General features: G+C 36.9%; 1 protein-coding gene across 1 annotated transcript in view; it reads right to left on the bottom strand.

The window, feature by feature from the left end:
- LOC117963357 (tenomodulin-like) overlaps positions 1 to 22134 on the bottom strand; it is a 41192-nt gene extending 19058 nt beyond the window's left edge. The window contains exons 1-3 of the mRNA XM_058989327.1: positions 22004 to 22134; positions 18914 to 19048; positions 1214 to 1354 (exon numbers count right to left, since the gene is read on the bottom strand). Coding sequence (XP_058845310.1) covers positions 1214 to 1354; positions 18914 to 19048; positions 22004 to 22051 — 324 coding nt within the window. The 5' untranslated portion in view covers positions 22052 to 22134. The remainder of the gene's footprint in view (positions 1 to 1213; positions 1355 to 18913; positions 19049 to 22003) is intronic.
- Positions 22135 to 24767: the final 2633 nt, after the last annotated feature.

The following is a 24767-nucleotide window of genomic DNA, read 5'->3' on the forward strand; positions in this document are numbered from 1 at the left end:
GAACATATAACCCAGATGGTTAGAATGGCATCATTCTTATGTTTTTATATACCTGCCTTCCAAAAAAGCATTTTAATATCTGTGATAGATTATAGGCAGGCAACAAGTGTGCTGCTCTTTGTTTCATTCCCAAAAGTAATCAGTTATTTACAAAAGTGATTCACAGATGTTTCAGTATTAAAAAAAAAAGTATGTGAAATGATATATTTGGGAGTAATGCACTGCAATAAGAAACATGATAGAGCACATTCAAATATTTTGTAAGGTTCCTATATTTAAACAGGTTGCTTTGAATGTTAGCTAACTGGTGTCTGAACAATTTAGGAGCTGTTTCTTTATGAAAGAGTTTTTTTTTTATTCCAACCTCTTTCAAGAGTAGTCTGTTGCAAAAAAACAAAATTCGTACTTTAATATTTAATAAATAATGAAAACGTTAAAAAAAGCAATTTATTTCTAAACCACGGAGATGAAGGATGTGTCTGTGTATGCCGTAGGTTCATTGATATTGTTGTGAAGTTGTCAAATAGAATAGAGAATGATGTCTTTCAAGTAGCAGGTATGTATTTCCAATCACTGCTGTGATGCATATTTTTTTGTACCATCACTACAGTAATGGAGCACAACAATACACAAAACTACAGGGCGGATTCAATCACTAAATCTGTTTGAACCATTACAAAGTTTGCCTTCACTGTTTCTCAAGGGGGAAAACAATGTAAATGTTACAAAAACAAACCAGAAGCAGCCCAGAATGCTAATGTAACTGCTGCTCCCTAAACCCAAGCTAGTTTTATAATATAAAAGAGAAAGTAGCTCAAAATGTCATTTGCATTCTTTATTCTTTATTTGTACTGATGTATGCTGTTTGCTACAATTCCAAGTGGTTCTAAACTTGTCATTGATATAGGAAGAGAGTTGGTGGGACTGGCGGAGTTGAGAGGTCACATTGTCACATAATTTATAAGGAATGCGGCATGCTGGATTTCAGGATTCTCTAGACAAGCTCCACGTAGCTCAAAAGCAAATGCAAATAAAGCAAATAAAATGACATCTGAAGCTACAGTACTTCTTTAAGATTGAGGCAAACTTAGCACTGATACAGTACAAGCAGAAAATAAAGCAAGACTAAAATGATACCTTTGGTTGAACGTTGCAGGGGATAACTGTACTGTATTGTTTGAAAAAAAGACCTCATGCCAAGGATGGTGCTCACGTTCTTGAAGTCGTGGATCTCCAAAACCTCTTCACTGCCATTCCCAGTGCGGAAGACCTCGATCCTGTTCGCAGAGTCGATCTCCATTAAACTGTCTCTCTCTTCTCCATCGATCAGCACCTTGTACTGCAGGTCATACACCTGGAAGAGGAGAATCAGGAGCTCAGACAGTGGTAATGGAAAGGAGCACTTGTTCATACCCATCTGAAAGCCTTGTAAAGAATGCAGTGAATAAATCAACCTTTAGCACAGCTAGCTTTTTTACAGCATTTTACAGCACTGAGAAATCACCTTGGACTTTAACATTCTCTAAATAAATCCAGCTGTGGCTCATGCCAGTGGAAGAACAGATTGAACAAATCAATCGCCCTAGACAATAAACAGCTCATGGCTCGGCTGCTTCCCCTTGCAAAGATATACAGGTATACATATACAGTAAATGGGTAACACTTTAACAGCGTTGTGTGGAAATGAAGCAGGCTCACACAGGTTTTGCAGGTTCTGGAATGCAGCGGTTTATTAAGCTTGGACTCTACACTTGACAGGTAAAGCGTGCTGCTGCTTTACCAACCAGTGGTACAACTACAGCTGAGCAGCACAGTGCTATTCAGCCTGTGACGAAATAATAAAATAAAATTAAATTAAAGAAAGTCCAAAGCACCCTGTTTTGGCTGTGTAAGTGCAGTCTCTGGTTTTCCTTGGTTGTTTTTAGTCTCTCTTTCTCGTTGTTCTTCTTCTCCATTAGCAGTCTGTTCCTCAGCATCCTGCTACTTATCCCCGTGTCCAGGCAGGCCATGAATGCATGAATGCCTGCCTTATACATGTGATCAATATAATTTGTTACAAAGGAACATGGAATGGATATGGGTAATTAAATCCATATGAATTAACAGGACTGCATTCAAAATGAATTCCTTCAGAACTCACTGGAAGTGTATAAGATATTTGGGGGTTATTCCTGTGGTATTCAGTTGGAATTCATTATGAATTTGCAGCCATTATTTTAAAGTGTTACCAGTAAATGACTTTCACTAGAGTAGTTTTTTTTGTACATTTGTATGTATGTATGTTTTTTATGATCCTTGTATAAATCTGATAGCTTACAAATACATTATATACTAATCAATTATTATCAATTTCAAATGTAACTATGGTAGTAAATATTTAAATGTTTTGCCTTAACAGTCACTTTCATGACTTTTAAATATTCTGCACCATACTGTACTTGGTCTACTTGGCCCAATAGCAGTTCATTTTTAAATGCCAACACAAATAAATTGATTTATCTGTTCCATCCCAGAAGCTAATGTCATTTGTTCAAATAAGTGAATTTGTCGAAAGTATGTTTGATGCAAGTAGGCACTTGGCACAATTAATTTAAATGTCTGGTGTTATAAATGTCTTAGCAATGTAAAATAATCCAATAGAACATTTCAAAACATGTGCACTGAGTGTATAATGCTTAATCTGTCTTAATGTTTTACCAATTATTTTGCAAGCTTTTAACTACTGTAATGATTTCAAACACGGTCACAATCAGAATGGATTAAATCAGAAACTAAATTTGAAATTGAAATACTAATATTTAATGCCAGTGTGATGTGTTTTTATTTTAACAACTAAATCCCAACATTCATAAGGGGTGAGGGAGCTGAGATTCATTTTGATGTCAGAGTAAATTAGCATGACATCAAGCAAATATTTTGCTCATTGTTGAAATATTCACGTCCATTGTTGGTGAATACTATGTTCCATAAGAACAGGCCCTGTACAGTTATAAAAAGTATTGAATATTAGCTGTGATATTTATTAAACTGTTGTAGAATATCATTAAAGAAGGAAACAACTGCCTAGAAGAGTTTCATTAATATAAAACTGTATTTGACTAACACAAACTGGAGATTACATTTTCACTGGTGAGTAAATTTCATGCAATAACAATTAACTGTTGCAGGGTATTAGAAGAAGCAGGCACAGACATCAGAATAATCATTATTTAGTGGATCACAGACATGATAACAACCTTCCCCACTCTTCCATCCTCCTGTCTATCGATAGCTTATTACCTTTTTCATCAGCCTTCCCTAAAATCTCTATGATTTTAATTATATAGCCAAACCTTTCTTTCTGTTTCATTGTTCAGTCTACCTATTCAGTCAAGTTAGTCTGTTAAGAGTAAGGAAAAATCTTGACTTTGCTAACATCAAACAGCAGGAGTTAATTGGCAGCTTGTTGTTCCCATTTTCTAAATCTAACGCATGTCAGTACAAGGAAGTATCTTGCAAAAGGGAAAGGACAGGTCTAATTTAAAAAAAAAAAGGTTATTAGAAAAAGTGATTGCTCAGATGATAGTACTTATATTGCCATATCAGCTAATTGCAAATCTTGCATTTGTCGTTTTTTTAAAACAGAACTGCTTCGTTACTTAATTTGTTATAAATGAGATTCTACAACGCGAGTGGCAGATATTCATGGGTAAAAAAAGAATATTGTTTGATATTCATTTCAAGAGCTGTGCATACTGTATCTAATGAAATTCGCTGGTGTGTTTGTCTTGCAGAGATTTCTATCAACCGGTTTGCATTTCATTTCAGTACTACTGAGAAAACAAACAAAACAAAACACATTACATTTAGTCAGCGTTTTTAATATACCAACATAATTGTAGCTTTTTGTAGCATGACGAAAAAAGAAAAAAATACATTAGATTTCAAGATTACAGAGATATTTCCCTCAAAATTACAAACAAAGCCACTTCAGGTACTGTATTTGTGAAAACTAGTTTTTTTTAGTTTTTTATTTGTATATATATTTTTTGGTATAATAAATGTTTCTCCTGAACTGAAAGCAATCAACAGGTATTCAGAAGGGGTGGGATATTGTTTCGCTTCCACTTATAGAAGACATGCTTCTGTCTGCCCTTAAGACAGAGCCAAAGGAAAAGCAGACATGTGGATCAAAGCAGAATAATACAAATGAAAGGGGGGCGAGTAGGCCTCCTGTGACCCTCCCCATGCCCTCCCATTAGATCAGTTCTACCAGAGATTCTGACACATTTCTGGGAATTGAAAAACAGTAGGAAATAACAAGCAGCAAATATATGATATCCAATCACATCAGCAAAAGCACACACAGTCATAATCCACAGACTAGCAATAACAAGCAGTGTGTAATTTCAAATAAACTGCTATCATTATGAACTACACACACAAGATCCAATTACCAACCCACAATTTCTAACAGCTGGATATATTCCAAAATGAACTGGATTCTAAAATCCTAACTGCACATAGCAGATGGACAGTGCAATCTTAAAATACATAGTGTACACTAAAAAAAAAGTAAAATAAAAAAAATATATACATTAATATATACATTAATTTCAATAGAATTACAAATTATACATTATTCTAAAGACAGTTCTTTTTCTACACTGCAAGTGTGTTAACAAAAAATATCTCAGCTGCATTATTTCTCCACAGTCTCCCTTAGCTCCAGCAATAAGAGCAAGCGGCACCCATACATACCCACTAAAAATTCTAAGACTGCATATCTTTCAATGCAATTATATTTGGAAGTATTTTAAGGATGTTTTTTTAAGGACGTATATAAATGCATCCATACCAGGAATACTTTTTAGAAATACAAATAAAGTTTACTGAAAGATGCTCAGCATTCTGCAGGAAGTGTTGAACACTGTCAGCAGTGTGATTTAAGGCCTCTACACACCGGACGCAATGCGACAAGCGAAACTGTGCAGTGATGCAACAAAATGAATAGACCACAGACGGCACGACAGGCGACATGTCAGGTGATGCGGGAGCCACACGACAGGTGACGTGGGAGTGACACCAAGGCCACACTGGAGCAATGCGAAATAAATAGGGTGGATCCTTCAATTTGTCATGTGACATCTATGGAATTAACCAATCAGAGTACAGCTTTAATGTGTATGGTCCAGCAGGGTAAAGCAGAACCCAGAATGACGGAGGATAATACTTGCCGTTGAAAAAATACCCAGAGCTTTATGACAAAGGTCATTGCAATTATAAAGATACAGATTTGAAAGACAATATTTTAGCAGAAAGGAGTGCAACATCTTGATTTCAAGCGCTGCTTATAGGCAGACAGCAACATAAGAGACATCTCAAAACACAAAAAACAGAACCACACAATGCTATGTGTATAAATAAGAAAGAATACAGGTATTCACATTGCAATCACAATACTGTCATTCATGTTCTATTATTAACCATTAGGTTGGAAAGCTCAGAAAGGAAGCCACTGAATGAGAAAATAAGGATTTGTCTTGACGACTTCAAAGCCTTGTAAAGTACCTTGTTTTTTCAAGACTAACTGGCCCTTTGGAGAAATCCTTGGAAAGCAAACAGCAACGAGTAGGTTTCCAATAATATATCTGCACAGTTTGTTGTGGATAAAAAAAAAATCTATTTTTATGTATGGTAATTTATCACACCATAGGGCTTTAAGGTCCCATGTTACCTTGTGCTACAGATGAGTCCAGAATACTGAAATTCTAAGGTTGGTTCAGTCCCAGTCCCAGTTATCCAGACAACTTTAATGGATGTCTAATTCTTGAAAACAATTGAGCAAGATTAGCTTTTATAAGCCAGCCAAACCTCTTTGTCACTGAACTCAGAATTGTGTGTCAAACAGTAGTAGGCTGTGATTGCTGGGCTACTGTCAGTAATACAAGCTTGGGTTAAAAAACAGAGGTCACTTGCTAATATATCACCGGCTAAGCAAAGGAGAGGAAAAATGAGCATTTCTACCGCATGATATTAATCTTGCTGGGCAGAATGCTGGCTGTAGCAGTTGCATGGAATGCAGGGGAAAGCTCTCATGTTGATTGCTCGCAAAGTAAAAACACATCAGTCTCTGCAATTGAATTTATTTATTTTCATTGAACCAACTAAATCTACCTGCACCAATTTCAATAAAACCCCACGGCATGTTTTATTTTATTTATTTTATTTTTTTTGCAAATATGATCTTGAAGATGCATTTATTTTCCTTATTTTCCAACATGATGAGCAAACAAAATGGCAAGAAAACAATGGTACAAACATTGTCCCCCTGAGTCAAGAACTAGGAGCTTAGTTATTATTATTATTATTATTTATTTCTTAGCAGACGCCCTTATCCAGGGCGACTTAGGACATTGAACTGAGTTGAAACAAGTTTCTGGATCCCAATAACCAGCCGTCATCTCCTACCACTAAGCCACATTGGGCAGGATTTTCAAAAAACAGTGTTATTGTTTAGTAGCTTTCGAGGTCGTTAATGAACACATTTCTTGTTGAGCAGCCTCAAAGGAAGGCTGTTCAGCAGCCTCCGGAACCAGAAAACACATACATTAGATTGGCTCGGCGGAGCCCACGACAGGCTCTGTGGAGCGGCAGTCGTGTAGGAGGAATAGGCTCTTGCGCTGAAGAACCTGGAAAAGGAATGATAGAATAGGGAGCTGGAAATAGAGCCCAGTCTCATTTTGAGGGAGATAAGGAGCAGGAGCTGCTAAAGGATAGAGGACGTGGCCGGGGGTCTCTTCTGAATCACACTGTGAGAAGGCATGGATGGCAGCGGCCATAGAGGTCGGGGAAGTGAGCCTCACTTACCCCCCAGAGGAGACCTTGATGCAATGGCAACGTGGGAAGGAGGAGGGGGAGAAAACAAATAGGAAATAAGGAGAAGGTTGACAGGGAAAGCAGGGTGGAGCCCCAGATCTTTACATCCTAACCCATAGTTCTAGATGCCAAGCTACACTGCCTCATACACCTTAGCACTAACCCTTAGGCCTTACAGACCGACCTGCACAAACTACTAGGTCACTGTAGTCTGCAGATGTAAACACCATGCAATACTGCCTCCCAGGCGTCAGTTCTAATAACTACCGTGCTGCCTCCAAACCCTCAGCTTTAACCACTAAGCTTCACTGCCTCCCAGCCCTTAGCACTAACCACTAGGAGCCAATGCAAAGCCTCAGCTATAACACACTGCTTCAGAAAGTAGACAGAAAGGCTTCAGAAGGCTTGCTCCAGCGGAGCAGATAAATCATTAATAAACTTTCTTTTTTTTGTACACATATCTGTTTTTGTGTTTCGTCCTCAAACACCATCGAGGCAACACGGAGGGCTACTTGACTGTAATCAATTCAATTATTGGTGAATGAAAATCAGCTTGGTAAACAAGAGCCGGAGTGTGTGAGTGTTTGCTCAGCTGGATAAAAAAAAAACAGACACATAGTCTTGTTTTTCTGCAGTTTTTTGCCGTTCGTTCTTCCATATACCTTTGGAGAGTTGTACTAGGGTGCTGCAATCTACCCCTATTTATATTTTCAGACTGGCGTGGACCCCACACTCTACCACAACCACTGCATCAATAATTTATAGTAATGTGACCCATATTTGTATATCTGACAGCCATGTTTGACCACCTGGTCTGCTAACAATTTGAACATTTTTAATTAACAGTAGCACTGGGATCTTTTTTTCCCACCTCCACAGCATACTTGACTAATCACACCAGTCATTTTAAAAAACTTCTGCACTCCCTGGCAATATGACATATTGATACGAGCTATAGTGCTGGTGATAGAGCTGAGTTCAAATAGGGTAAAAAAAAAGGTTTTCCTTTAGGTCAGCGGGCTATTGTGTGCCCGTATAGGGGAAAAGAGACATATTGCTGTCTGAGATTGTTATTTTATACAGTATATTAGAAATTAGGATTAAAGACACTGCATAATCTCTCAAGTAGTAGACAAGAGGCAAAAAAAAAAATCTGTGTCAGTTCTTTAATCCATCTTAAAACGTTCAAATGTTAAGCAGCAATCTGCTCAATCTGCCCTGCCTGGATATTGCATTAGAACTGCGTCTGCTTTTGGGTTGGGTCACCGTTTGCCCTGATCACAGCCTTGACACAATGTGGCATAGACTTAGCAATGGTCTAGAAGGTATCTCGAGGGATGTTAACCTGTTCAGTCAAAAGACAGAAGTAAATCTTTAGTTTCTTTCCCTAAATGTTGCTGTTTTAAGATAACCCCTTACTTGCTAGTCAAGCCTGACATTTTCAGATGCCCCCTAAGGGGAAGCATCACCACTGTAATGAACATGCTGTACCTACTGTACCGTATATAATTAATGGTGCTTTCCAGTCAAGAGGAAGACCAGATTAAGACCCCCAAACCCTCGTTGTATACTCAAAAGATATGAACTAGCAGCGTTAAAATTTGATCCAGGAATGAAGCAAGCTTTTAAAGAAAACTTTGCTAAAATTGAATAAATATTTGACGTAATAAAATAAACACCCTAAGTGTTGATAGAATGTACATAGTCCTACAAGAATTGAATTATGCACAGGCTACATCATAAAGATATACCGCAATGTATCAAACAAAATGAATTACAGCTTTGCAGTGAAAAATGTTGTGGGAACCTGGAAAACATATATGCAGTTATCATTCTGAATGAGCTAAGATAATGGCAGTTTTGTGTGATGCACTGTCATTACGGACCCCTGTAAGTGAGAAGTGCTTAAAGCTCTAGGCAAGTCTGGTTCTGCTGTACAATGGTTTAGACGCTTGCTTGGAGAGTGTGTGGTTGAGGGTTATAGTCCACCTTCCATCCTGTTGCACAGGCACCAAACTGGGGACTCATTGAAAACACATCTCAACAGTAAGGCCCTTCAACTCAAGTTGTAACTTCATTTTCAAGGTTAAAAAAGGCAGAATACACCTGTAGATTTTAACTGATGTATGCGTATTAGTTTTATATGGACTGTGCTGATTCTGCTAACAATTTATAGAAGTAGAGAATACGCAATTAAAAGGCGAAGGACTTCTGTCATTGAGATTACATTATTAACAGTAGAATGTGACATTTTCACAGGGACACAAAACATGATGGATACCATGTTTCAGTTTGGTTAGGAATATTTTTCATACAGTAGCAGTTGTCAGCTGATATACAGATTTTTTTTGCATAGATTTTGTTTTTTACTGTGAATATTTTAACAAGAAGTCTGGACAGAAGTGCCTCATTACTTCATCCTCTTCTGTGAAGCATTGCGAGCAGGTGCCACAATATTAGAACAAACTGATATTACGTTACATTAAAACCACCGCCACGGTCCCTGCAGCTAGACAGATAACAATGACATCTGATTTTATAACTAGGTACAAATTATATAGACTTTCTTAGCTGTTCCGGTCAAGAAAAATAAACAAATCATCTTGAAAGCTACAAAACTTAAGTGTATGTCATATCTTACAAATCTGTTTTGATCCCTTGTACTGTAACTGCGTAGGAGTGCTGTCAATATGAGTTTACATTTATCTTCAAACGTCAACCAGAGTCTATGCTGGGAATCCTTAAAGTGATACAATCTGAAATTGAGTGGAATCTTGTTAGTTAAGAAATACATTTCAAGCAGCTTTGGTGGTTTTGTCTAGAGCAGAGGCCAGATACAACTTCCAGGCCTTGTCTGTTTTGTTGCCAGTGCAACAGCTATTTACAATTTGCATAGCAATGATTTGTCAGAGACTAGCTGTGAGGGTAGCTCCTTTGAGTCATCAGGGGCTGCACATGCTGTTAGGGGAAGGCAGCGGTTACTGATGGGGATGGGGTTAACCAGGAAAAACTGAAGTGTAGGCACATTGGAATTCATGAGTGGGAATCATTTTACATTGCTCTCGTAAGATATCAAGTTCATAAGAAAATAATAATGAGGTGAATTGCTTTTCCAGATAGTACTGAAAAAGAGCTTAAAGAGAAAGTAGCAGGGTTTCGAAAAATATAGCACTATACATCCCCACGTGTTGCTACAACTGAAATAACATACCTGTATCTTTTCTTTTCATTAACATTCTTACACATAGAACTTTAAAGTGTGTTTTAAAGATGTCTGCTCTAGTGCACTGATAACGTAAGGATTAATGACCAAATTGTCAAACAGGTAACACAGCAATAACGATCCATGATGTGGTACTGAACAGAAATCGCTCTTCCTGCAGTGATTTAGAGGACATATCTCAAACTCCAGTGCACTAGAGTGGTCATTTTGAAAAGAGTTTTCAAGTTATGTGTAAAATGTTGTCTGGATGTTAACAATGAAGAGAAAGATTACAGTTATGTTATTTAAACAGCTATAGCAACACATGGGGACTTATATAATACTATATTTTTCAGAACCCCCCTACCTACTCTTTAAGGCAATTGTTAAAAAAAATTAAAAAGTTACATTTTGCTGTAAGTTGGCCCCTTTTGACATGTCAGGTGAACTATTAGTAATTTGAGAACCTCTTCTCCCCTAAGACTAGTTTGGCTGTGTGACTTCCCAATGTCCTTCAAAGCGGGTGGCAAAACAGAGACATCCTCTACAATGGTGCCAGTTAAAGCAATCAGAAAATAACACATGCCTTACAGTGAACACACTGAACTTCCATTTCAAAGGAAAATGATGAGTGGAATTCCTAATCAGAGTTCACATCCAGACTAAAAACTGCATTTGGTTAGCCAGGCCTATTCCTGATGGTACTGAAAGGACTTTTATGCTTAAACTGAAGTGCTGGGACGCCTTGCTCAGAATGAAGTGGAGCAGACTGTCCCAACCTGTCTGAGGTTTTTATAAACAGTTTTAGCTATATTGCAACTTGAGGGGCTTTGTTTAGAAAAAAAGGCACTAAGGAAATCAAAATGTTGAATATTGAATAGTATAAGTCACACACATATACATTCATAGTGCTCAATGCATTTTAAATGTAAATCATTGCGCTGAAATAACACCAATGTGTTTTGGGTAGGCTAAACATTATATTATGTAAAAATATAAATCTGTACAGTAGGCCTATACAGTATACATTACAGTAGTAAAATCAAATGAATACCTAGCACACTTTCTTTTTACTTTAGTGTAACACAAAATAAATCATGCTGCTGCATTGTACACATGGGTGTACAATGCGAATAAAACATTATATTAAATTGAAACTAAATGATTTCAGCGTTTTCTTTTTTATTTGTATTATTATTATTTTTACCTTGGCTTACTTAGTAGCCTAGAAATGTGTTTTCAAGGCTTGTAAGTACACCCTGACTAGTGAAAATTAGGTACTTGGGTGTTCACAACTGACAACGCACAAGAAAAATTGGACTGGGAAATGCCAGCAACAATTGTGACTGTTTAAAACGTGCTTTCAAAAGGTCTTGACAAATTGATGCAATTGTAAATGTCGCAGTTGCTGGCAGCTTTAGTAAATTTAGTAAATATTTGAGAACAATATCTCCACCCCAGTTTTGCGAATATATGCAGGACCACCCATAATTACATATCCATCTAAGGTTGAACCGCAAAGAAAAAATGCTGCCGCAAAGCATTCCCTAAAAAGTCTAATAGCATTGCGCTTGTTTAGTACATTTCACCCTAGACTTCCAGCTCGTTTGCAACTGGTTTGTGACTATGGCGACAGGTGCAACACTTTAATACATCTAAGTGCTAATCGGGCTAAACTTTAAAAAAAACAATGCCTTTGACAGAGATCACTTAGACATAGCTACTGCAGATGTTTTATGACACATACTATTGCAGATTTACTTCTTGAAGTCATAGGACATTTCCCCCATGCCAGAATTAAATATGTGATTACAATGCACAAAAGCAGGTGCATTGTGAATGGTTATAGTCTATGTATGAGGCCCGTTGAAAATGAGGATTTGGGAGGATCCCTGCTTACTCCTCTTAAGTCTGCTGTTCACAGCAGCTGGCAATAAATGTCTCAGGACTGTGATCAAGTTTTACTGGCATTCCTTTCGTTTATACAGGACATTACCAGTGGAACATGTTGGGGAGAGAGACTATGGAAATAACTAGTGTAATGATTAGTACTGTGCAATCCATACAGGACCAGCATAATAATATAAAAACAAAAGCACAAAAAAAAAAAAAATACAGTTTTTAAATGAAGTGTGAGTTTACCTGTAAAAAAAACTCAAAAGTTACACTGCCTTATGAGTATTCAAGGCATGCATTAAAAGTTTCTTTGTGGCAATGCTTCTCAGAAGGATCGGATCCCACTGGCAGGCAAAGCACAAGCACAATCAGTCTACCAGCTGCCGAGGATTTGGGTAGAGATTATTTTTTTATGATTGGGCACAATGCATCATCATAAACTGAAACAGTGTTGATCAGTTTATTTAGATCGCTGGAGAGAAGAGGCATGGGGTTTTAAATTAATGAACAAGCCTGACATGTAAAATCAGAGATGATTACAGGCAGGAGACAGCGATTCCCAAAGGTCTTCACAGAGAGGCTGTTTAGACAGGCAAGGTATGCACACTCTTCTTTTTTCAGTACACAGAGATGGGATATCATTTTTGGACCTAATCGTATTAGCATTTATTACTTTTTTCAGTTGTTTTTACTGTTCCGTGCTGTTTTTTTAACCCAATAAGTATGAGATCATAATAAAAGTAAATAAGTAGCATTGCAAAACAGTGACTTTTGATGCCTATTTAATAATGTGGATATGTTGCACCGGTGAATTGAATTTAAAACAAAGGTAAGGTATGCAAGAATATAAATCATTTGCCTTCAGACTAGAAAAACAGTAGCAAGCCCAACTTTTGCTACTAGGGCTTCCTCCTGCTAAAATGTTTTACCGAACAACTTCAAGTCATCCACCAGCCTTAGGTCCCATGTGCTATGGGTGTTATCTGAAACCTAGCTGTGTGGCTTCATGCTGGTGTGTAGGTGAGTATAAAGGTTTATTCAGTGAATTCATTCTGAATGATCCTATTAAGATACCAAACAGTGTATTACCCTGAAGAACCCGTAGCAGGTTACAGTATTACCAGCAATGGCAACAACAATATCATGTGGAACAAAATCTAGAATGGTGTTTTGATATAGTACACACTGGTGGTGGTATTGTTACATGGTACCTTGAATAATGTTACTTCTGTGATACCCTTCCTCTATTAGTTCATACCATTGTTGATGCCCTTCTGCAACCAAAGCCCCTTGTACAGAACCATTTGCATTCCCAATTTAGATCATTTTGTAAGGGTTAATATACTATCCATTTTTATATTAAGAAGTCAACAATTATCTACAGTGCAAAACTTAAATTAACATAACTTCCTGTTCTGATTTGCCAGGGAGGCAGTTCTGCAGGCAGATGGAAACCACTCATCTGAAGGATCAGATGACACCACCACTGACACAGCATCCACTCCCACTCAGAAACATGCACACACGGAAGCAGCATGTTGTGCTGTCGGTTGATGGTGTCTGCTGTACACAGGCAGAATCCAAAATGTCCCTGAAGGGAGAGTGTTTCACACTAAGGCACAGTCACAAAGCTGCCTCAACTGTTAAACAGCAGGTCATTATACTGTTCATTCCATTCTGCTGACTTCCACTGGGCTTGACAAAATACTGCACGCAGACATAAATCCAGGTATGGAATTCATGGTGTTCTTTTCCATCATTTAGATAATCTGTGCAGCGCTATCTAATCAACGCTCTTGCAAATGGCACTGTATGTCATTTTCAGATTCATTCAAGGTTGCAAGATCCAAAGAGAAGTGCCAGACAGTTTGTGCTAAGGATAAAAATGAAAGCACAGCTGCTGTCATTGTTGTAGCAGTTCTGGTGTGAAATGTTTAGATCCTGGCAAACAGTACTGGTGGAAGTGAAGATGGAATTGCGATTGATTTTTTTCTTGAATAATAATAAGAAAAACTTATAGGCACATACAGATATATGAATAATGCTTTTGGTAATGCTAAAGTATTGCCACATCTTATTATCAGATGGATGTTAAAGCATCATCTGAGTTAGTATTTGTACATCAGTGGTCAATTCTTCTTGGACTACTGGCGCTTGGAATATTTTCTTCTAGCTGAGTTTGGTCCATTTCATAAAAGGAAGTGAAAAATGTCCTGCCAGCATTAAAACTCAAGCATTTTGAAACATAAAAACAACACGAACAAAGGAAATTGTGACCTAATATACAGATAACTAACTGATGGACAAAACTAGTTAAATTGAATTGGAATAATTCTCAGGGAGTGCGTGGGGACCTATGTGGCAACCATACACGAGATCACAGTCACACAGGAAGATAAAGAGTTTACCAAATGATGGTAAACTCTTTACCTTCCTTAGGTCCTGGAAGAACATGTTTTCTAATAATTAAATGGGGTTCCCAAGTGACTCCCATGTCATATTGAAATACTATTCACTGAACAAATTGCCTTTCCAAAGCGAGACACAGGAAACTAGTTCACCCACCCTGCTGCTATTGTGTGAGGGGAGGGGGAGTCAGACAGCCTCCAGCAGCATTGATGTATTGACTTAAAATGAGTTTGCAGGAGTTAAACCTTTCAGATGGAGAATAATTTAAGAGGGTTCGGAAGGCATTATGACGGCAAGAACAAGAGCATTTCACATTTAGACAAGACATTAAGATTAAAGAAAAGGCCTACATTCTCACATGTTGCATAAAACATTTAGCCATTTATTTAAAATATTCATACAGGATAATTCAAATACAAACCCTAATAGCAGAAACAGTTGCAAATACAGGTCAGAAAGTCAATATGCTTGGAAAATAGGCTCTCTAGCAAGCCCTGGGACTTACATACTTTCTCCATTAATCAGTCTCGACTAATAAGGTCAAGGAAGCTTGTGTTACAAAAGTGATTTTTCAATGTGCATTTCCAGATATGCGCTGCGACCGATTTTGAAAATGAAAGTCTCCTGTCGGACAAGCCTTGCAAGCCCAGGGTGATTGATTATTGAAGCCTGAAGGGATTGTTCTAGTCAGAAAACCTGTTTATTAGTCGACTGAAGAGAATTATTAGTGTTATGCCCCTTTATTTAAATTTATCACATGTGAATGAGAGAGCTTTATGAAAGTGGAAATTATAAGCACTTCAATCATAAAATATTTACAGAGGAACACAGTAAGATTATTAATGCAGGGACTACTGCCAATCTAAATCAACGTTTAACAGAAAGAAAACACCTTGTCCTTGTGGGCACCCCAATACCTCCCAGTACAAAGGCATCCTCTGAGCCTTGGTCAGTGAACTTTACTGTTAAACCCAGATTTCCAAAAGCTTTTCTTTCAGTGCAAAGTGTGTGCCATTTATTTTCCTAAATAGAACAACACAAATGTGGACACACCACACAATACAAATACATGAACTATACATAGGTGCACTGCAGTTACCATTTAGTAATATTTACAACATGCACTTTACACATAAATGTATACATTTACCACGGCTTACCTTTTCTTATGGGACACATGTGGCCAGAATTAGCATTTTAGTTAACATTAGTGGAGGACAACAGAAGAAAGACATAGATCACATAGTCCAAGAGAATTTTAAATTTCTAGATCCAGGTTTTTGTTCCAGTTTATATTTAAATGCATGTGGAATTAAACTCACAGCTGGAATTAACTGATGGCTAGCACAAATCACTTGGAACAAAGACAACAGTCTCCACAAGCTACAGCTCAGAAACTTCTAATAAAATAGGGCCTGGCAAATCAAATAATAAATGAGACAGCGGACTACCCTGAATATTGTGGTGCAGCAGCAAAAGACTTTCTAACTTAATTAAGCTTATTTAACTAAATAGACATAAGTAACACGCTTGCTGTCAAGTCAATTATTTATCTTAAGGGTGGAGGAAAATGATTAAAAGGATATTGTTTATTTTTCAGTGCCCAAGGCACGCTTAATTAAATGCTGATACTCTGACCTCACTGTCGACAGTAAATCTGTCCTTGCCACCTGGGAAAGCCCATTCGTCTCACTGTCTTGGAGATGTCTCTTGACTGTGCTTAAGTTGGTACCAACTCTAAGAAAACTCTGACAGAAGCTTTAATTCATAAAGAAACCCAGTGGCATTACTTGAACCTTTGAAGATAACTGATATTAGCTTTCCATCTAAAAACACTATAGTTTCCTATAGTATACTGCAAGACATACTTTAGTAAATTATAGGAGTGTTTTCTTATTTTTATTTTTTTATATATATTTTGGCTATTTATATTAAATGATGCACTGGAAATAAAGTAAGTCAACAATAACAATAGTGAATATTTGCATCAAATACTGGGATTTGTATGCAGTTGTGATCCCCCTCAAATTATTCTTGTAAAGCCCTTTTAAATCTCCCCTTCTCTTTCACTTTCTTTAACGCCCCCTCTTTGTTTCTCTTATCAATCCTCTCTTATATTACTTTCTTATGTAAAATGGTACCACAGTGGTATTTTGAAATACCAGTACCACTGAGATAGCAATGTTACTTACTAATACACATTCATCACAGCACTGTACATTACTGAGTTAACAAGATTTGAATCTCTGATGTTACAGACTGGAACTGATATGTATATATATATATATATGTGGATTTTCAAACAAGTCACATAATATAAGTGCAGACCGTGATTTAAATGTGGTCTTTTAGAGTTGCATTGCTTTGAAAATTTCACACAAGTTAATCTATTAAAGTATTATGCATTTGTTGGATGTTCATTGTCATAACCTGCTGGCAATATCTGTTCCTTTTCAGAGCTGGCTGTAAATGTGATGGCAGAACTGTGCATAGGGGTAATTGGCTTTTTTGTTCTTTTTTTTTTTTTTTTATAATTTCAATCCAAATTTAATGATGTTTTTGAGATTTTGTTCAGAAGCGTACATCTCAGAAAATCTCATTCATGAACAAATAATTTGCGCCAGCCTTTAATTAACCCCAATTGCATGAAAGGAGAAAATTATGCATACTTTGGAGACCATAAATTATTTTACTTGAAAATAAAATGAAAAGGTGTCTCCTTTAAAAAAAAACAGAATATAATTTCAGAATACTATAGACAGATAAGAGCTCTGGTGCTTTCATGGGCCTGCAACACAAGTGACAGGGAACAGGCATTACACAGTCCAGAGGTCGTTTCAGCCAATTGCTGAACAGACATCCATTCATTAATTACATAGCAACAATGCAAATCCAACTACACCCCAAACCATGCAATTGTATCACTAAATGTATGATTATAGCCATGCGGTTACTACAGTCCCGGATGAAACCAGCATCCCAATTGAATCAGACAACATGTATGTGCCATGGGTCAGTGCAAGCACAGCACATCTTGGTTTTGTTAATAAAGTCCATAACTCCTGCCACTGAGCTTACAGTATCCATTGAAACTGCACAGAGAGGGTGAACCGTAGACTTTAAGGGTTGCTTAAATGAAATAATCGAGCCGCATCACCTCATAACTACCAGCTTCAGTTCATGTTTAATAATGCTGGCTGCGTGGAAGCATTCCCTTGGTAACCAAATGCAGCTACTTGAGTATTCTATAAATATAAGCATCAAACAGCTTCAGTACTCTCACTGCCCCCTTTCCACAAGGTATAAATGATACATTCCATATCAGCGTGTTTAATACAGTAGCTATGGGCTCCCAGGCCCCATTCACGTTTCACTTCAAAATGTCTAGGGTGATATTCGGCAGTTGATTGGCAAATAAACCTAAACAATTCTGTTGTAATTGTTTATGCATTAGTAATGTGTTCGCTAACAGTTAATGGCATTGTTCTCAATTCTGTTTAGTCCTGCAGTGTGCTCATATTTTTTGAAAGGGGAAAAATCCATGTTAATGTTAAACAAATACACATGGAGTACAAAATAAATCAAGATTTCATGATCGCTTTACAATAGGCCACTGGTAGCACTGTGTGCTAGTAATATAAATTGAAAGTACAGCACTGTATCACATACCATATACTGTGTATCTATCTATCTATCTATCTATCTATCTATCTATCTATCTATCTAGATACACATATATATATATACACACACACACACACACACATATATATATATATATATATATATATATATATATATATATATTGTGTAAGGAAGCAGGTTGAGTGAGACAGCAGGGAGGGGGTTAAAACCTTCCTGAAAAAGAAACATGTGAAAATGCACTTTTGGTTTATTGTTTAAATTTAATTGTTTAATTGTTTTATTAATGATCATCCGCACCTGGGCGTTATTGGGGAATTAGACCCAGGTGTGGGGTGTAAAAGGAGAGTAGGCAGTCTGCTCGAGGCTGCTGAGTGGAAGGAGGCAGAGAGGTGCGCTGTCTCCGAGTAGCCATTGAATTAAAGTAAGTGCTGTGTTAAACCTGGGGAAACAGCTTAGCTGTCCCGTGTTAGTCAGGGAGTTCCTGTGTGTTAGTTAGTGCTCGTACAAAGCTAGGTGTTTGTTTTGTATTTTGTTTATTTTTTTGTTTATTAAAATAGCGCAACCGCGCAAGAAAAATCAATTTCTGTGTGTTGGGTCACTGTTTTTAAAGGGGCAACGAACCCGAGAGAGGTGGACTCATTACAATATATATATATAGTGATCAAATAAAATGTTACTTAAATGATTAATGTGATGGTATTTCAAGCAACTCTAACTGAAATATGTTTGATTATGGTAGCCACATTTAATATAGTGTTGCCAGTCCATGCACATCTTTGAGACAGGTACCAATGAGAAAGCACCAGTAATTGTAATGGCATTGGACAGTTTAGACACTGCTGGGAGCCAGGGGCTGCTGCTGTAACGTTGTTCAGGCGTGCGTGGATAGCTTGGTTCCCTTACCTTGCCAGTGCGCTGCATCCAGAAGTGCCGCACACTGAATATACTGAGAACCAGGGAAAGAATCACAAGAGCCCCGATCAGCGCCCCCAGCTGGAACCTGCGGTATCTACTCTGCTTTTCCTTCGCAGTTTCAACCTTTTAAGAACAAGAATAACACGCAATCAGCATCCTAAAAACCCACAATTGGTTATAACCTTTTTAAATACCGATACTCCAGCTCTTTGAGATACGCCCTACCCTCCTACTGTCCCAATGTTGTCTGGAGAGTAGGATAGGTTGTATATGAATATCATACGGAACTGTGCATTTAATGCCTGCATATTATATGCTGTTAAGTTTATATTTATCTGATAGACCTCATAAAGGAAGTGTTTATGGGTTGTAACTGTACTTACTTGTGGGCTCTCCTTTGGAGTGTGTGTTCTCTTTGTGTTCTGTTTCAATTTGGGCAAAGCAGCAGAGTACGTGTTTACTTGCACACCAGGCAACACATTGGCTCTAACAAAAGTAAGGTCTTTTTTTAACATATACCTCTGAGGAATTGAAGGCCATTGTGAGTTAATCTAGCATCTGGCATCAAGTAATTTTGGCAATTCTAAATGAGGGAGGCACCCAGCTCATAAAACACAGGGGGAATGTCAAGTTGCTGAGCGTAAAGGAGCTGGATGGAATTCAGAAGTTGAGAAATCACCTACTAAATCCTGGCAAATGAGATTATCCCTGCATTCCATCTGAATAACCTCTGGAAATTTGACTGCGGGACAACTTTCTGATGAGTAGGAATTTATATTATGACTGCAACTGCCAAATAACAGATTATATCGCTACCGAGTTCCATTTCTACCCTTTCTAGCTTGATGAAGGCAAGAGGGAAAAAGGTTGTCTACTTGACTTTGGGCCAGGTTTTCAAAGCGTTTACTCCAGTCTTTAGTTTATACCCAGTTCTGGACAGAAGAAAAATACTGTATCTGATCATTTATAAAACTAGAACCAAACCGCTCTAAATGCAATTCAGGGTGTTGATAGCGCTTTAAAGCTGGTTGCGCCTCATTATTGTTAATACATGACTTGAGTTAAAACCTGTCCCTTAGTTTCTTGCATGATTGGCCATTTGTGTTGCTCAGCTTTTTTACGTATGCAATTTCTTGAAGAAATTTTCAGAAACTCTGCAAAGAGAACCATAGGGTTTGGATACATTTACCTAAAACTTGGTAAGATATTGCTTTCTGGTTGCTTTAGAGTTGCTGTATATAATGTATAGGCCAGTACAAGGATGGTTATTATGAAACAAGTGTATTTATTTGTAAAAAAAATAACTGCTAACTAAGTAAAATATTTTATCAAATTTCAAATCCCATTGCATCGTGCATCAAGTACAATCCCCGGATTAAAAAAAAAGGTTGCCTAATAATAACATAGAAGGCTTTTATTTTCGACTTTTGTAGCATGACCCATCTAGCTGAAAGTTGCAAGTGTGTGCTGGGCTTTAAAATTTTACTTTAAAACTTAAAACAGCATTGCAATAAATTTGGTTTCAAAATCATTAACGTAATAACCATTATTTGTTAATGTAATTTAATTACCATTCCCTGCTGGTATAAATGTTACCTCTCATTATATTTTATCCTGTTTAGTGCAAAGAAAATATTTGTTTTACAATTAGCAGTGGCGCAATGTACTTGTATAATTGTATGATTAATACTCATATTTATCTAAAATAAACTTTCTTCATTGCAACCATACATCATCCTGAGTGTCCTAGGGCGCATATCAGCCATATTTGCATAGGGAGCATTCACACAATTACAACACAGTAAAATGCAAACAATGAATACAGTTGCGTCCCATTTTGAATCAAGTGCAAAAGCAGGTTGAATAAAATACTTTTTAACTTTATAAAACTACCAAGAATCTTCTATAATTGAACTGCTCCTATTTACCACTCCATTGTTGTTGGGTTTCTACTGTTAAAAGTGTTTCATTCCAGAAAGTCTGCCTTCAACGTGCTTCTAAATAGAGCCCTCTATGTTTCTTAGAAATCTTCCACTCAATTAGTGACCATGGCAGCTTTGGGAGAGCTGATCAGTAACCACCATATCATGAATGCCGTCTACTGAAATCATTGGGGTGGTTGTGGTGATTCAAAAGTAAAAACTGGATTACAATAATTGTCGGTGCAATCTGTGTCCTCAGTCATTCTCTGACTGAAGTTTTCAACCCTATCTCAGTTTGGAACAAATAAGCTAACACAAGCAGATACAGAACTGTTCATTAATCATGAATTTCTATTGAGGCACTCATTAACTACATATGAATCCAGCTGTTTTGAGGTCTGCAAGAAAATCACTTTTGTAAATTACAGGATGGTAAGATCACTTTAATAGATGCAAAACTGTCTCTGCCTCATTAGAATGACTAAGCAGTTGTCTTGTGAGTTATCCTCTGTGAATAAGCTATGGACAATAATGTTCTGTCATATCTTATTGAAATAGACCTGCTTTATAAAGGAAGCAAACTATATTGTAGTTCTTTGTGAGTTGATTTCTGTTTGTAATCGCACAAAACAACAGTGTAGGTTTTGTATCTCTAAATTGTATTTATGATACACGCTGTGAAAAACCAAACCACTAATGTTACTGCAGAAACCATATGGGTGGAAGGTGTCCTTCAAAGGGGATAATTACCTTCCCAGAGCTATCTGTCTATCTGTTCATATGCTAAATACTGGTAGAAAAAAAAACAATGTAAAATGTAAAATTACAGTAAAAAGGGATTAAATACAAACATATATACACGGTATATATACATATACATTATATATATAATGTATATGTATATATACAGTATATAAAACTTAGCTAGACTTATTTCCATTTTTTCAAAATAATTGTCATTCATTCTGTGAAAAAACAAAACTTTTCCCAACACATCTTGAAAAATATATACAGTATAAATATTTACACACAATGCAAATTCATCTATTTTCTTCTTTTTTTTTATTTCAACTGCCAATTTGCCACATCCCAGGTTTTTTCAAGCACACTTTCTACTTTAGCAAAATCTATTCAGATGAATAACAAGAAAACTCACATCTTTCCAGAGAGTCTGCTGGCTGTTGGATTGACAGTTAGTGTCCATGCTGAGTGCTGGGCTGGCTGCTCTGTCAGGCTCTTGCTTACTGTTCCAGAGAAACTGCTCTGCCTCTGTTGGACAGAGTAACTTTTAAACTTCATTCTTCAGGTAATCTGGAGCCCAGTATAGAGGAAGGGAGGGAGGTGGGACGGGAGTAGAACTCTTAAAGAGGTTTGTTGAAAATAAGCAATAAAATCTGATTTACGAAATGGAATGGGAAGAAATGAATGCCACTAAAGTTCAGTAACCGTGTTATTATTATTATTATTATTTTTTTAATAAATCCATGATCCTTGCTAAAAACTAATACAGAAAAAAACCCATGCCCTGTATGTACTGAAAAGATGCAACTGTTTCAGCTTCCATCATGATATCACACACACACACACACACAAATAAAAACGATGAGTAAAATATGAAGCTAAGGTAAATATTAAACCTCCTGCCATTTTCTTTGCCCCCCTCGCTCTCTTTTTGAATGATGTTTGTAAGTTCTGAAACTTTTTAATTTCTCATGCTTGCAGACCTGTGCGGTTTTGCTATGGTCTCTTCTTCCTGAAAGAAGAGACCATAGCAAAATTGCTATGGTCTCTTCTTCCTGAAATCATGTAGTGGAATATTACTATGGTCTCTTCTTCCTGAAATCATGTAATGGAATATTGTGACCTTTCAATGCATTTCCATTAACATTTAGTGAATATTTATACAGCCACAAAACATAGGTTGGCATCTGAGCAATGCTCCTTGAAGAACGTTCACACATTGTGATATGGGGGGAAGCTTGTAATGGGCAGGGGCATTTAGCTGCTTGCTATTAAAGAACTCATGATTGAACCAATGAAATTGTGATTATAATGCAAATGTGTTACCCAATCGGACTTAAAGATCAACCGAGGCTGGTCCCAATGTGTGCTGCCCAAGTATTATTGACCTTGCTCTGAATATTGAATCCGGTATAACATTGGGGGTTTGTTATTTCTGTTTGTTTATTCTATTTTACAAAGGTCTCAAGTAAAGGCAGTTCTATGTCTGTTTTGTAAATGGATATGTGTTGCATTGTGTCTTCGGAATGTGCATGTGTGGAGAAGATTGCTTTTTGTATGCCGATCACAACGTTCCACCTGCAAAGCTAAACTACAATATATTTGCCTCTCGAACTCCACAGACCCACACATTGCTGAACACTTGACACACACATAGCACTGAACACAGTTAGGCGTGAATCAGATAGAAAACAAGTGATTCCTTTATATTATAACTTCCTCCTAAGACATTAAATGTACTAAATTCACAAGGTTACAGGATGGATTTTTTTTACCACAATAATGCTTTGCTGGCATGGAAAAAAGACTTTGAAGAATATAATCGTTTTGAAAGATCTAAACAAATTAAAAAATAAACTATATTAACTTAATTTAGATTTTGTATTTAACATCATGTAATCAAATAAGCTACAGAATGATATTGCAAAAGTCTACCGGAAGCCATAATAGTAGTAGAGTATGTCATGTTATATTTCAAAATGTCACATATTTCAATTTTTGTCAGTTTTTCATTAAGTATATAGAAAACTATACATTATACTCATGGAAATAAGGAGTCACGATAACCTATGGTTACAATTCTAGAAACTGCATAACTTAAATTCCACATATTGATGTCCTACTGTGGGCAATGAAAATAAACCTTTTCCCCACTATTTCATCTTACCTCAGTTTCAAGCGAGCATGTAAATTACCACTTTAGAATGAAGAAAAAAACCTTTCATCAAAAATTGACGCCATTCACACAGAAGTGCATTATGTATAGAAACAGGAAAGCTTTTACCTTATTTCCACAAGCATTGAGGTCCATGTGCAATAATGCCGACCCCATGATATGGACGGAACTCTTCTCATGTTATATTATCTCCTGTGTACAATGCTTTGTGATGTCAATTGATTTCCCCAAAACATTTTAAAAATATAAACGCCATCATTGTGTGAAAATGGCACACTATCAAAGTAGTTTAAATAATGGGATGGACTCAATACTTTGAGCTGCGTTTTTTTTTTCTCCCCTCAGTCTTGAGGCAAGAGTCTGTTTATTCGTAGTAGTTCAGGATTAAGAGAAAAAAAAAATTGTGGATGCTTGAAAAAAAAAAACTGTTACGAAATCCGAATAAACAATTTGTGTTCTGGCTCTGCATTAATATCCAACACAGGGAAAACAATCAAAAGAAATGAAAATAAATGGGCTAAAACAAAAAGAAACTTAAAAAATAGACATTAATTAAATTCTTCCCTAACCCTTTTATGATGTTTGCAATCATTCAGTCATTCAGATGTGTATCGCCAGCAACACAAAAGTAACCTGTTTACTAGCTGTACCTCTGGAAACACCATTTGGCTGATCTGGCCTATGTTTTATATATAGACAGCTATGGCCAAACATTTTGCATCACCCTGTAGAATTTTTCTTCATAAAGTCGAATGAAACCTGCTGAATAATGTTACGTTAACATATTAAATTACATACCGCTTTATACTTTCCATACTTTATGAGAACTTCACAAAAATTGAAAAATCGAACATGAAATACTGTTCTACAGTATGGCTTCCGGTAGACTTTTGCCATCATCTTTTTGTAGTTTCTTTGACTACAGGATGTTAAAAAAAAGATCTAAATTATGTTTATATGGGTGTCATTTATTTATTTATTTTTATGATGTCTCAATCCTAAA

Source organism: Acipenser ruthenus, chromosome 16, assembly GCF_902713425.1.
Source record: "Acipenser ruthenus chromosome 16, fAciRut3.2 maternal haplotype, whole genome shotgun sequence".
Lineage (NCBI taxonomy): Eukaryota > Metazoa > Chordata > Actinopteri > Acipenseriformes > Acipenseridae > Acipenser > Acipenser ruthenus.